At 47.1% G+C, this 14,574-nt stretch overlaps 1 protein-coding gene and 1 non-coding gene across 2 annotated transcripts; both read left to right on the forward strand.

Annotated features, from left to right (window-relative positions):
• The first annotated feature begins 2,709 nt into the window (after positions 1-2,709).
• Positions 2,710-14,156, forward strand: LOC144508378 (fish-egg lectin-like). Its single transcript, XM_078236246.1, has 4 exons — positions 2,710-2,892; positions 11,673-11,900; positions 13,010-13,349; positions 13,908-14,156. The coding sequence occupies exons 1-4, from the start codon at positions 2,832-2,834 to the stop codon at positions 14,047-14,049; spliced, it is 771 nt and encodes a 256-aa protein (XP_078092372.1). The 5' UTR covers positions 2,710-2,831; the 3' UTR covers positions 14,050-14,156.
• On the forward strand, positions 7,200-7,398 carry LOC144508804 (U2 spliceosomal RNA). Its single transcript, XR_013500353.1, has one exon. It is a non-coding gene; the product is annotated as a U2 spliceosomal RNA (small nuclear RNA).
• Positions 14,157-14,574: the final 418 nt, after the last annotated feature.

A 14,574-nucleotide genomic window follows, 5' to 3' on the forward strand; every position in this document is an offset into this window, starting at 1 on the left:
ATGTCTAGGAGACCTTCTGTTTGATAAGGGCTTCCTGATATCCTTGGAGCCAATTTAATTAAATGGAAGGTTATGCTAATGTGAGTTCCTGAGTCCCTTTGTCTGCCTTGTTTCTGCTTTTTAAAAGACCTACTTGTCTGTTCACACTTTTGTGCCTGGGTGCTGTTTTGTCCTGTTTCATTTATTTGATTTTATTCTAAGAAATATTTAATCTAAGGAATCACAGAAATTTGTGTCCACTTACAGGACTTTAACCTGGTGTTGTTAGACTCCTTACTGTGTTTACCCCAGTCCAACGCCGGCATCTCCACATCAATCTCTGCACAGGCAGTGATCCGAAGCCGGAATTGAACCCAGATCCCTGGCACTGTGAGGCAGCAGTGCTAACCACTGTGCCACCATGCCGCCCGTGTGAGGGTTTCAGGGTAAGAAAGTGACTGTGACCGAGAGCTCTGACAGGTAATGCAGGTGCAGGCGTGGGGCAAATGGGATCTTGTTGTGCCTGTTTTTTAAAAAATTATTAGTGTCACAATTAGGGTTACATTAACACGGCAATAAAGTTACTGTAAAAATCCCCCAGAGCCTGCCCCACCATTCAATTTGATAACGGCTGACCCTAGCTTTCACCTCCAACTTATCGGGTGGCATGGTAGCACAGTGGTTAGCACTGCTGCTTCACAGCTCCAGGGACCTGTGTTCGATTCCCGGCTTGGGTCATTGTCTGTGTGGAGTTTGCACATTCTCCTCGTGTCTGCGTGGGTTTCCTCCGGGTGCTCCGGTTTCCCCACTCAGTCCAAAGATGTGCGGGGTAGGTTGATTGGCCATGCTAAAATTGCCCCTTAGTGTCCTGAGATGCATCGGTTAAAGGGATTAGCGAGGGGATATGGGGGTAGGGCCTGGGTGGGATTGAGGTCGGTGCAGACTCGATGGGCCGAATGGCCTCTTTCTGCACTGTAGGGTTTCTATGACTTCTATTATCGCCCCCGCTGCATATCTCTTAATTCTCCAGAGGTCAAAATCCGGTCTATTCCAGTCTTAAAAATATTCAATGATGGAACATCTCAGTCCTCAGAACTCTTATCCTGAGACTGTGCCCATCTCCCCACACACATCTTCTGCCACCCCTCCGCTGCCATCTTTGATTCTCTTCGTAAGAGTTCTCACAACACAAGGGTAAAGTCCAACAGATTTATTTGGTAGCAGGAGCTTTCAGAGCGCTGCTCCTTCATCAGGTGAATGGAGAGTTGGGTTCACAAACAGGGCACATATGGACACAGACTCAAACGCAAGATAATGGTTGGAATGCGAGTCATAACAGGTAATCAAGCCTTTACAGGTGCAGGCTATGCCAGTGGAGAGAGGGATAATCAGGTGTGAATTGTCTCAAGCCAGGACAGTTAGTAAGATTTCACATGGAGATAGTTCGAAGTGCAAAATAATGTTTCTTCACCAGTTTCCGGACATAGAGGTTTGCCACACGGCTGCAATCAGCTGCCAATATGGCTCAATGGACAAGGCCAGGCTCAGTAAGGTGAATACCCCACCCTTGAAACTGATGGGTTCCCCCGGGTCATGTGATCCTCCTCTGCGGACCGACCCTTAAAGGGACAGACACCAAAAATTGCAAGCATCCTCGTGGCAATTGTCCTGCACTGGGAAACATCCAAAAATGAGATTTCAATCATAAACGACAAATCGTTGTGACTGGTTTATCGCAACAGTTACCCAAATAAAAAATGAGAAGAATTAAAACCTAACTCTAAGTTCAAAGTTTATTTGTTCGTGTCACAAGTCGGCTTACATTAACTTGGCAGTGAAGTTACTGTGAAAATCCTCTAATTGCCACACTCCAGGACCTGTTTGGGTAGATTAAGGGACAATTCAGAATTGGCAGTGCATCGAACCAAAATGCTTTCAGACAGTGGGAGGAAACCAGAGCAACCGGAGGAAACCTCTGCAGACATGGGAAGAATGTGCAGGCTCCGCACTGACAGTGAGCCAAGCAAGGAATCGAACCCTGGTCCCTGCCACCGCGCCGCCCTGAGGGAGGAGCCCAGCTGGACGATGTATATAAGGAATGAGTGAGAACAGTCCACTGAGCGAACATAGGAAGCATGCCCAATGAAATGGACATGGAGCTGAAGGCTCCAGGAGAAGAAGTCAGCTTTGTGCTGGGTTGAAAATTCATTGAGGTGGGAGTGAACGAGGCCTTTGCTGAGAACAATGTTTCGAGTCAGACAGGGGGAGGCCAGCGGGCATTGTGAATACACCAAATGAAGAGAGGGTCAGAGGCAAGAATAGAGGAGTGTGAGGGAAGGATCCAGAGACATTGGCACCAAATGTAGATATTAGTATTCAGCAAAAACAGCAACTTGAAGAATTCAGCATATTCTGTCGAAACCTGTAATAAAAATGTGAACACAGTAAGAAGTCTCACAACACCAGGTTAAAGTCCAACAGGTTTATTTGGTAGCAAATATTTATTTGGTATTTGCTACCAAATTAACCTGTTGGACTTTAATCTGGTGTTGTGACAGTTCACCCCAGTCCAACGCCGGCATCTCCACATCATCAAATTGTGAAACATGATTCCCCTTCCCATCAGTGTTTTCTAAATCAATGATTGGATACAAAGACATGCAAAGTGACATATGATTCCGCAGCTTTTTCAGATCAAAGTATTATGCAAATCATTTGATACAAATCAAGACTTAAATGGTGATAAGATCTCCCCACCTCTTTCAGATCAGCAGAGAAGAGCTGTGAGTGACGGTGGAGTAGAGAGTCGAACACATTTACCATTCAGACAGTAATTAGAGACAGCAGTGGAAATGAAATACTTTCCGTTAACTTCCCTGCTGGCTTTCATTTGTTTCCCAGTGGTTCGGAGTGGTAAGTGAAAGGCAGACTTGTTGCAAACTCTCTGTCCCCTCTCCTGTGTTTTGTTCACAAAACCAAAGCAGGATTGGGAAACTAGCAAAGAATTGGCCGGGTGGTTGGTAGTGAAGAGGATAGTCATTGTCTGCAGAATGTTTCCAATGATTTGTTTGTGGTGAGTGTGGAGATAAATGGCAAATGGGATTCGACTCGGAAAAGTGTGAAATATTGCATTTGGAGAAGGAAAACAAGAGGGATACTCAGGGAGAGTTGAAAAAGTCAGAGACAAAGAACAAAGAACAATACAGCACAGGAACAGGCCCTTCGGCCCTCCAAGCCCGCGCCGCTCCCCGGTCCAGGATTGAATCCTGAATCCAGGATCCCCGCCCATTTTTCCAGCCTATCTACATACCAATATCCTATCCACCGAGCTGTCCCTCACAGCTACGATGCTTTGTTCATTACAACCTATTAACTCACCCCCACCCCCCCATTCCAGACCATGTGATCTCCAGGGAGAGGCGAAAACCCAGAGTGAAAAACCCCAGGGCCAATATGGGGAAAAAAAAAATCTGGGAAATTCCTCTCCGACCCCCTGAGGCGATCGAAACGAGTCCAGGAGATCACAATGGCCCTGATCGGAAAATGCTTCCCAACCCTAGTCATTTCCACTTCCACGAACACCATATGAATTCCCTGCCCCCGAGACAGGTTCCCAACTATCCGCAGTCTCGCTCTGTACTGGCACCAGCAAGATGATCATAGAATGAAGCCTTGAAACGAGAAACAAGGAACAATTAGCCCGCGCCGCTCCCTGGTCCAAACTAGACCACTCTTTTGTATCCCTCCATTCCCACTCCATTCATATAGCTGTCCAGATAAGTCTTAAACGTTCCCAGTGTGTCCGCCTCCACCACCTTGCCCGGCAACACATTCCAGGCCCCCACGACCCTCTGTGTGAAATATGTCCTTCTGATATCTGTGTTAAACCTCCCCCCCTTCACCTTGAACCTATGACCCCTCGTGAACGTCACCACCGACCCGAGGAAAAGCTTCCCACCGTTCACCCTATCTATGCCTTTCATAATTTTATACACCTCTATTAAGTCTCCCCTCATCCTCCGTCTTTCCAAGGAGAACAACCCCAGTTTCCCCAATCTCTCCTCATAACCAAGCCCCTCCATACCAGGCAACATCCTGGTAAACCTCCTCTGTACTCTCTCCAAAGCCTCCACGTCCTTCTGGTAGTGTGGCGACCAGAACTGGACGCAGTATTCCAAATGCGGCCGAACCAACGTTCTATACATCTGCAACATCAGACCCCAACTCTTATACTCTATGCCCCGTCCTATAAAGGCAAGCATGCCATATGCCTTCTTCACCACCTTCTCCACCTGTGACGTCACCTTCAAAGATCTGTGGACTTGCACACCCAGGTCCCTCTGCGTCTCTACACCCTTTATGATTCTTCCATTTATCGTGTAGCTCCTCCTTACATTATTCCCACCAAAATGCATCACTTCGCATTTATCAGGATTGAACTCCATCTGCCATTTCCTTGCCCAAATTTCCAGCCTATCTATATCCTTCTGTAGCCTCTGACAATGTTCCTCACTATCTGCAAGTCCTGCCAGTTTTGTGTCGTCCGCAAACTTACTGATCACCCCAGTTACTCCTTCTTCCAGATCATTTATATAAATCACAAACAGCAGAGGTCCCAATACAGAGCCCTGCGGTACACCACTAGTCACAGGCCTCCAGCCGGAAAACGACCCTTCCACTACCACCCTCTGTCTTCTATGACCAAGCCAGTTCTCCACCCATCTAGCCACCTCCCCCTTTATCCCATGGGATCCAACCTTTTTCACTAGCCTACCATGAGGGACTTTGTCAAACGCTTTACTAAAGTCCATATAGACAACATCCACGGCCCTTCCTTCGTCAACCATTTTGGTCACTTCTTCAATAAACACCACCAGGTTAGTGAGGCATGACCTCCCTCTCACAAAACCATGTTGACTATCGTTAATGAGTTTATTCCTTTCTAAATGCGCATACATCCTATCTCTAAGAATCTTCTCCAACAACTTCCCCACCACGGACGTCAAGCTCACCGGCCTATAATTACCCGGGTTATCCTTCCGACCCTTCTTAAATAACGGGATCACATTGGCTATCCTCCAGTCCTCTGGGACCTCACCTGCGTCCAGTGACGAGACAAAGATTTGCGTCAGAGGCCCAACGATTTCACCTCTCGTCTCCCTGAGCAGCCTTGGATAGATTCCATCAGGCCCTGGGGATTTGTCAGTCTTTATATTCTCTAACAAACCTAACACTTCCTCCTTTGTAATGGAGATTTTCTCCAACGGTTCAACACTCCCCTCCGAGACACTCCCAGTCAACACATCCCTCTCCTTTGTGAATACCGACGCAAAGTATTCATTTAGGATCTTCCCTACTTCTTTGGGCTCCAAGCATAAGTCCCCACTTTTGTCCCTGAGAGGTCCGATTTTTTCCCTAACAACCCTTTTGTTCCTAACGTATGAATAAAATGCCTTGGGATTCTCCTTAATCCTGTCTGCCAAGAACATTTCGTGACCCCTTTTTGCTCTTCTAATTCCCCGTTTGAGTATTTTCCTACTTTCATTGTACTCCTCCAGAGCTCCCTCCGTTTTTAGCTGCTTGGACCTAACATACGCCTCTCTTTTCCTTTTGACCAGTCCCTCAATTTCCCTGGTTATCCACGGTTCTCTAATCCTACCCTTCCTATCCTTCTTTTTTACAGGCACATGCTTGTCCTGTAGCCCTAACAACCGTCCCTTAAAAGACTGCCACATACCAGATGTGGATTTACCCTCAAACAGCCTCTCCCAATCAAGAGCTGCCAATTTCTGCCTGATCCCAATAAAGTTAGCCTTCCCCCAATCCAACACCTTACCCTTGGGACACCACTCATCCTTTTCCATCACTATCCTAAAGCTAACAGAATTGTGGTCACTATTTGCCACATGTTCCCCAACCAAAACTTTGAAGACCTGACCGGGCTCATTCCCCAGTACCAGGTCCAGTATAGCCCCCTCTCTAGTTGGGCTGTCCACATATTGTTCCAACGAACCCTCCTGTACACATTTTACAAATTCCTCCCCATCAAGAGTCCCTGCCCTCAGCGATTTCCAGTCTATACCAGGGAAATTGAAGTCTCCCACTACAACAACCCTATATTTCCTGCACCTATCCAGTATCTCCTGACATATCCATTCTTCCACTTCCCTTGGGCTGTTGGGGGGCCTGTAGTACACCCCCAACATAGTGACTGCGCCTTTCCTGTTTCTAAGCTCCACCCAGAGTGACTCGCTAGACGACTCCTCCGAATTGTCCTCCCTCTGCACCGCTGTAATATGCTCTCCAACCAATACCGCTACTCCCCCACCTCTTTTGGCCCCTCCTCTGTCTCGCCTAAAACACTTGTACCCTGGAATATTCAGCTGCCAGTCCTGTCCCTCTTTCAACCAAGTCTCTGTCACCGCAACCACATCCAAATTCCTCGTGCGCATTAAGGCCCCATGTTCGTCTGTTTTACCTGCTACGCTCCTTGCATTGAAGTATAAGCACTCCAGACCCCCAGGCTCAGTGAGGTCGTCCTCCCCCAGAGTGCTCTTCTTCTTTGCCAGCCTTGTCCCAGCCCCAAGCTCGTCCCCAGCCACCACACTTATAGACCTAATAGTTTGATCCCCACCCCCCTGCCATACTAGTTTAAACCCCCCCGAACTGCACTAGCAAAGCTCCCAGCCAGGATATTTGTGCCCTTCCAACTTAGTTGTGACCCCTCCCTCTTGTACAGGTGCCATCCTCTCCTGAAAACCACCCATTGGTCTATGAAAATAAAGCCCTCCCTCCTGGACCAGTCCTTTAGCCAGGCATTCATTTGAACAGCCAGGCATTCATTTGAATTGGATGCCGTGGATTGCATGTCCACAGGTCCTTGAAAATGGCAGGACAGAAGGATAACTTTGTCAAGAACGATATGGAAAGGTTTCTTTTACTGAGGGAGGAGTTGAATACTAACCAGGGACATAATGATGGAACTGCATGTAACACTGATTAGGTCATGATGTGGAAATTTGCATTCTAGACATTTGCATTTCATCAGTATTCTGTAACTTGATTTTGTGTCTCTGTGCCCTGTTTGAGAGCAGATGTCCACTCCATCTAAAGCAGTGCTCCAAAAGCTCGTGGCATTTACTACCAAATAAACCTGTTGGACTTAAACCTGGTGTTGTTAGACTCCTTACACTGATAAGTCACAGCTGGAGTTTTAGCCACTCGCTTCTCGGCCTTTTGGCTAAGATCAAGTGTAGTATCGACATGCTGTGCTTGGTTGAAGTCATTAGGTTACATTTGAACTTCATTTGAAGCAATTTTTAAAAGCGGCATCTCGGCCTTTTGGCTAAGATGCAAATGAGATCAAGCCTTGGAGGAGGAGCAATGCCGACTCTAATCAGCTTGGATCATGGAGATCAAGCCCAAGACAGGAGGTGAGAGCCCTGTCTTGTCAGCTTGGATCGGGAATGTCTCAACTTGTTGAGACTCTGAATTGGACTTGATTTGATTGAATTGGAATAAAAATTAAAAAAACAGTTCTGTTCATTACATTACAGATAGGACATCATTGCTCTGTAGAAAGTGCGGAGGAGATTTAAAAGGAGAATGCCAGGGCTTGCAAATTGCAGAAAGAAGACAGATTGGATAGGTAAGGGTTGTTTTCCTTCGAACGGAGGAGGGTAAGGGGTGACCTAATTGAGATATGCACAATTGTGAGGGGCTTAAAAATGGCAGACAGGAAATTATTCTTTTTCCTCTATCTCCGGGGTCAGTGGTGGGACATGCAGAATGATCTTCCACCAAGTCTACTCCCACACCCATCTTGAGGTCGTCAGGCTGACCTCGAACCCAACCTGCATCTCGAGTTGCCCTTGAGAAGGTGCTGGTGAGCCTTCTGACATATTTAAACGGCTGATATAATTCCAAGTCAGGATGGTGAGTGACTCCAAGGGGAATTTCCAGGTGGTGGTGTTCCCATGATACATTAACAGCGATGAACCTTGAGAGCAAGTCAAAGAAGCTAAACTGAAGCAGCAAATTTGCACATTTAAACAATCTAAATTTTAAACGTTCTAAGACTTAATATTAAATAAGTCCTTAAAACCTCGATACTTATGTGTACCTATTTTCTTTGAAGCATAATGAACGTAATAACTAAGAAATAAAGAATTTGAATATGTTAAGCCAAATGCTGCACACTAAAATTCATGATCGTACATTGCAATAACTGCAGCCATGGCGACAGCACAACTGGAGTAATGAAATGTTGAATGCCAGCCCAGAAAGAATTAAATATTGCACAACTAATGGGCGGCACGGTGGCACAGTGCTTGGCACTGCCGCTTCACTGTGCAAGGGACCTGGCTTCATTTCTGGCCTCGGGTCACCATCTGTGCGAGACTGCACATTCTCCCCGTGTCTGTGTGGGTTTCCTCCGGGTGCTCCAGTTTGCTCCCACATTCCGAAGATGTGCCCTTTAGGTTGTTTGAGCATTAAACTGTCCTTCAGTTTCAGGGGGATTAGTAGGATAATATGGTGGTTATGGTGACAGAGCCTGTGAGTGATTGTTGTCGGTACAGGCTTGATGGGATGAATGGACTCCTTCTGCACTGTGGGGATTCTATGTTTCTTTGATTCTAACTAATCCTGACAAGTTCTCAAGTGAGTTTTGAACCCGTAACTCCTGGACCAGAAGCTCTACAAACTAAGCCACATCGAACACGGTTAAGCTAATGATGATTCAATCTCTGAGTGGCAGTTCCCCCTGGCAGCACCCCAGATTTTCCCTCAAACCCATTTATGTATCACCGACTCGGTGCTCAGTGTTTCAGGACCGAGCTTTGACAAGAGCAGAATTGATTCTGGGAAATGATCCGTGATATATTCAGCGTGAGTTTCAGTAACACGGCTGGATGGAACCTCGGTTTAATTTCTATTCGAAAGGAAGGCTGCTGTGAATGTGGACAACTCTCTCAGTAGAACTCGAGATGGCAGAGAGCTCAAAGTCTTCTCGAAGTTTCAGGGATTATGGAGACAGGGCAGAAGTGAGGACATGCAGGGATTTGGAAAGAAGAGTGAGATTTTGAAAATAAACAACCACTGTCGATCAACAAGGCCAAACAACCGGATCTGGATATGGATGGAGGATTGGATGACTGGCAGAAGGCAGAGAGTGGGGATAAAGGGGTATCTTTCAGGATGGCAGCTGGTGCCTAGAGGTGTGCCTCAGGTATCGGTGCTGAGACCACAACAATATACAGGAACGATTTGGAAGAAGGAACTGAAGGCACTGCTGCTAAGTTTTCAGATGATACAAAGATACGCAGTGGGACAGGTAGAATTGAGGAAGCGGGGGGCTGCAGAAGGAATGGACAGTCTCGGAAAGTGGACAAAGAAGTGGCAGATGGAAGACAATGTGGACAAGTTTGAGATGATGGACACTTGAAGGAGGAATGGAGGCAGAATCTGTTATCTAAATGGGGAAATGCTCAGGAGATCAAAAGCACAAAGGGACTTGGGAGACCTGTTCAACATTTTCTATTCAGATTAACATTCAGGTTCAGTCGACAGTTAGGAAGGCAAATGCCATGTCAGCATTCATGTGAAGAGGACTCGTATAGAAGAGCAGGTGCTGTATAAGACTCTGGTCAGACCCCATGTGGAGTATTGTGAGCAGTTTTGGGCCCCGCATCTAAGGAAGGATGTGCTGGCCTTGAAAAGGGTCCAGAGGAGGTTCTCAAGAATGATCCCTGGAATGAAGAGCTTGTCGTATGAGGAACGGTCAAGGACTCTGGGTCTGTACTCGTTGGAGTTTAGAAGGATGGGTTTAGAGGGGGGATCTTATTGAAACTTACAAGATACTGCAAGGATAGAGTGGACGTGGAGAGGATGTTTCCACCAGTAGGAAAAACTAGAACGAGAGGGCACAACCTCAGATTAAAGAACAATTCTTTAAAACAGAGATGAGGACGAATTTTTTCAGCCAGAGAGTGGTGAATCTGTGGAACTCTTCGCCGCAGAAAGCTGTGGAGGCCAATTTGTTGACTGTCTTTTACACAGAGATAGATTGGTTGATTAATAAGGGGATCAGGGGTTATGGGGAAAAGGCAGGAGAATGGGGATGAGAAAAATATCAGCCGTACCTACGGAATCTCCTCCGGAACCTTCAACATGTCATTGATGAAGATGAACATCTCACCAAGGCCATCCCCACACCCCCACTTCTTGCCCCTAAACAACCGCAGAACCTCAAACAGACCATTGTCCACAGCAAACTACCCAGCCTTCAGGAGAACAGTGACCACAAGATCACACAACCCTGCCACAGCAACCTCTGCAAGACGTGCCGGATCATCTCACGTGAGAACACCATCTACCAGGTACACGGTACCTACTCTTGCAACTCGGCCAACGTAGTCTACCTGACACGCTGAAGGAAAGGATGTCTCGAGGCATGGTACATTGGGGAAACCATGCAGACGCTGCGACAATGGATGAATGAACACCGCTCGACAATCACCAGGCAAGACTGTGCTCTTCCTGTGGGGGAGCACTACAGTGGTCACGGGCATTCAGCCTCTGATCTTCGGGTAAGCGTTCTCCAAGGCGGCCTTCATGACACATAACAGCGCAGAGTCGCTGAGCAGAAACTGATTGCCAAGTTCTGCACACATGAGGACGGCCTAAACCGGGATGTTGGGTTCATGTCACACTATCGGTAACCCCCACAGCTTGCCTGGACCTGCAGAATCTCACTGACTGTCCTGTCTGGAGACAATACACATCTCTTTAACCTGTGCTTAATTCTCCCTCCACTCACATTGTCTGTATATTTAAGACCTGATTAGTTGTAAGATTTGCATTCTAATCAGTATTCTGTAACTTGATTTTGTGTCTCTGTATGCCCTGTTTGAGAGCAGATATCCACTCCATCTGACGAAGGAGCAGTGCTCCGAAAGCGAATGGCACTTGCTACCAAATAAACCTGTTGGACTTTAACCTGGTGTTGTTAAAACTCTTACCTGTAGATCAGAGCAGGTATGGATGGTAAATTTAATTCTCCAAGGGGAACAGTGAACCAGATGTGTTTTTACGTCAATCGACCATGGTTTCATGGCCATCATCAGATTTTAAATTCCATATTATTGAATCAATTCACATTTCACCACCTGCCACGGTGCGATTCGAACCTGGGCTCCAAGGGCATTACCCCTCGTGTATAAATTGTTCTTCCAGTTGCAATCCGACTGTGCTTGTGGCTCACAACAACACAGTTGCGAATGCTTCATCTCAGCTTCAGGCAGTTGCCTCGAAGAGCGATGGAAGCAAAAGGAAAGGCAGATATGTTTCCATTTGTGGCTGGGATTAGATCTGAGAGCCATCGACAAATGCAATGGGGAATTCAAGAGAAACCTCTTTCCCCAGAGAGTGGTGAGTATGTGGAACTCACTCCCACCGGGAATGGCTGAAGTGAGTGCATAAATAGCTTAAAAAGGGGAATCTGCATAAATGCATGATGGTGGAAGGAATAGATGGATACGTTGACTGGGGCGAGATGGAGAAGGTGTGGGAGGAGGTTCGTGAGGGATATAAAGACCACCATGGAGCAGATGGGCCGAATGGACGATTTCTGTACTGCCAATGTCTTTGCAATCCTAAACTGAACATGGCTGACATTTGTTTCTCTCTTCCAGACATGGTCTGCCGCCAGATAGACGGAAACCTGAAGCAGATCGATGCCGGCAATGGACAAGTGTTCGGAGTGGATGAAAAGGGAACGGTTTACAGCAGAAACGAAGAGAAGTGGGACATTGTCCCCGGAACCCTTTCCCATGTGACTGTGGGCCCAGCTGGGGTCTGGGGAGTCGATGAGAATTACGCTGTGTACAGAATGGTGGGTGGATCCTGGGTATTGATGGCTGGTAAGTAACTCTGACTCTGAAAGCTGGATCCAGTGAAAGGTCAAAGATGGAGCAGAATTGTCCGGTGCTTGGGCGATTGTCCAGGCGGCCTCGACATTTGAGCTGAATACTCGATCCAAGGCGGGATGAAATTCCAGGGCTGGAATAAAGTTGGGAAAGGTGTCTGGGGACTGGGATTTGTGTCTGATTGCGCTGCCAGAACACCCTTTGCGGGGTTTCTCTATCCTAATTGGTTCTGTCCAGGTCTGCCGCTCCCTGAGGCAGCTCCGCATCGCCTGTCCCCCTGAGGGGGCAGATTAGAAGCAGCAGCTCACAGCCTTCCTTCTCTCCACGCCCACCCTTGTGGTGAACCATTGTTGGTTACCACCAGGAGTGCTGAGCCATGGTTTGGCCAGCACTATGAGTCTGTAGATATGTTACTGTTGGGGTTAGGGTTGGGCTGTTCTACCTGTTAATATAGTCCTATGGTACACTCCAGTTGGCTCCGCCTTCCAGGAGAGGTATAAAGGTCACTGCTCTGCCTGGTGACCCTTTAGTCTGGGATTGTATATTGTATATAGTAGCTCCGTTATTGTTGGTAATAAAAGCCTTTATTTCCCGGGTACATCCAGCCTCCCGTGTGATTTATCGTGCATCAACCCTCCTGACACCTTTCCCAGCAAGTGTAAAATCCCGGTCCATAGCCGATCACGGGCGGAAACGCGTTTCACTCCCGCCTCAGGGCCGGTTGAGTGAGTCAACCTGACGAGTGTAAAATTCAGGCTATGGAGACTTTATTCTTGTTTAATAATTGTTTCCATTTTGAGATTTCTAATCAAATGTTATTTTGTGTTGAGTAAACATTGCTCGGGGAGAGGAACATCAATACAAGATGGTTTCCGGAGTTGGTTCCAATCTGACTGGAATATAGTTTCATTTCCTCTTGGGTTGTCAGGAGGTCAAAGCCCCTCACTCACTCCATCAGAGAATCTCCTGAATGAGAGCTCCCCTCATCATCACCTCACCCCCTCCCTATCACTGGAACCTTCTCCAGCCCCAAACCTTCAAATCTCCAAGGAGAACAGCTCTGCTTTCTGAATTGAACTCCGATTTCTTCTCTTTTTCCACAGGTCTGCTCAAACAGATCGATGCCGGCGGAGATCGCTTTGTGGGTGGTGTTAACATGAATGATGATATCTACTGTGTCCAACAAGGGGCAACGATTTCTGCTGCCACTTACAACAGCCCACAGTACAACAAGTTGGATGGCAAACTCAAATACTATTCTTGTGGGCCGCAAGGGTGCTGGGGTGTCAATTCAGGAGATGGCATCTATTTCCGAAATAATGTGTCCCCAAATAATTGTGTTGGAACAACATGGCAACACATCCCTGGAGGACTCTCGATGATTGAGGTCGGGACAGATGGCAGTGTGTATGGTGTTAACTCAGCCGGGCAACTCTTTCGCAGGTACAGTTCCAGGCTGCTCTGACTAAACACTCACATTTATATCATGCCTGTATTTGAGAAACGATTCCCACAGTCTCAAAAGGGGTGTTAGAAGATGAGACACTGACCAGCAGCAGAAAATATGGATACAGGTGATCACAAGGGTTGGTCAGGAGGAGGGTTGGCGATGTTTAAGGTGGGAATTCCAGTACTTGGGTCCAGGCAGCTGAAGACACTCCCACCAATGGCGGATTATTGGAACTGGGGATGTTCAAGAGGCTGGAATTGGAGGGGTGCAGAAATCTTGGAGGGTTGTAGTGTTGGAGGATGTTATTGTGATGGGCCAGTTGGGAGGACTATGAGGCATTTAAAATAAAGTATCAGCAATCTAAACATTGATCATTGCCAGACTGGGGAAGTGGGGCCAGCGAGCACAGAGCTCGGGTGAGGTGATGGGTCAGTGGGGAAGTTCAGGTGTGGGGGGCAGCAGAGTTTTTACAAGCTGAGGAGTTAACTGATGGGAGCCTGGCCGGGAGAATATTGAAACAACGTTGTTCAACCTGAGTCCTTGTTTTGCAGAGATGGGATCACTCCCCTAAATCCCATTGGGACAGTGTGGACCCACATCAACATCCAGGGGCATACATTCCAACATGTGACAACAGACCTGGGACAGCTGTGGCTGGTTACCAAAAGCAACCAGATCGTTCAGTGCCAATAGCGTCAATGATCAGATCACGTGATCGATAATCACAAGTGAAGAAATCAATCAGTTGTATCAATGAGTGGGATAAAGGTTTCACGCTGAATAAACACTTGCTTTCTTTATATCTCTTTTCAGATTAACCTGCTCTGACATATTACTGCCCAAACCCCTGGCAAGACGTTCTTTTGGAGACAAGCAGGTCCCCCTGTTCCTGTTTAACAGGCCCAAGGGGCTGAATGGTCTCATTCTGTCCCCGTGCAATAGGTTTATGGGGCTGAATAGCCTCCTGCTGTGATAATAATTGTACTTTGCAAAACACCAGGAGTTTTGATTTGCGAAGGAGCCTTTAAATCGAAAGTAAAAGAAAGTTCTGGGAAAGAGGTTGCTAATTAGTTTTCCTGGATGTGACAGGTCACATGTGCCCCAGGATGCAAGAGAAAAGAACGAGAAAAACAGGCAGGTTTGATTAGAAAGAGCGGCGGGTGATGGTTTCCAGTTGGTTCTGCTGTAGTGGGACAGGTATAAGATGCAGACTAATGT

Source organism: Mustelus asterias, chromosome 20, assembly GCF_964213995.1.
Source record: "Mustelus asterias chromosome 20, sMusAst1.hap1.1, whole genome shotgun sequence".
NCBI classification, from domain to species: Eukaryota; Metazoa; Chordata; class Chondrichthyes; order Carcharhiniformes; family Triakidae; genus Mustelus; species Mustelus asterias.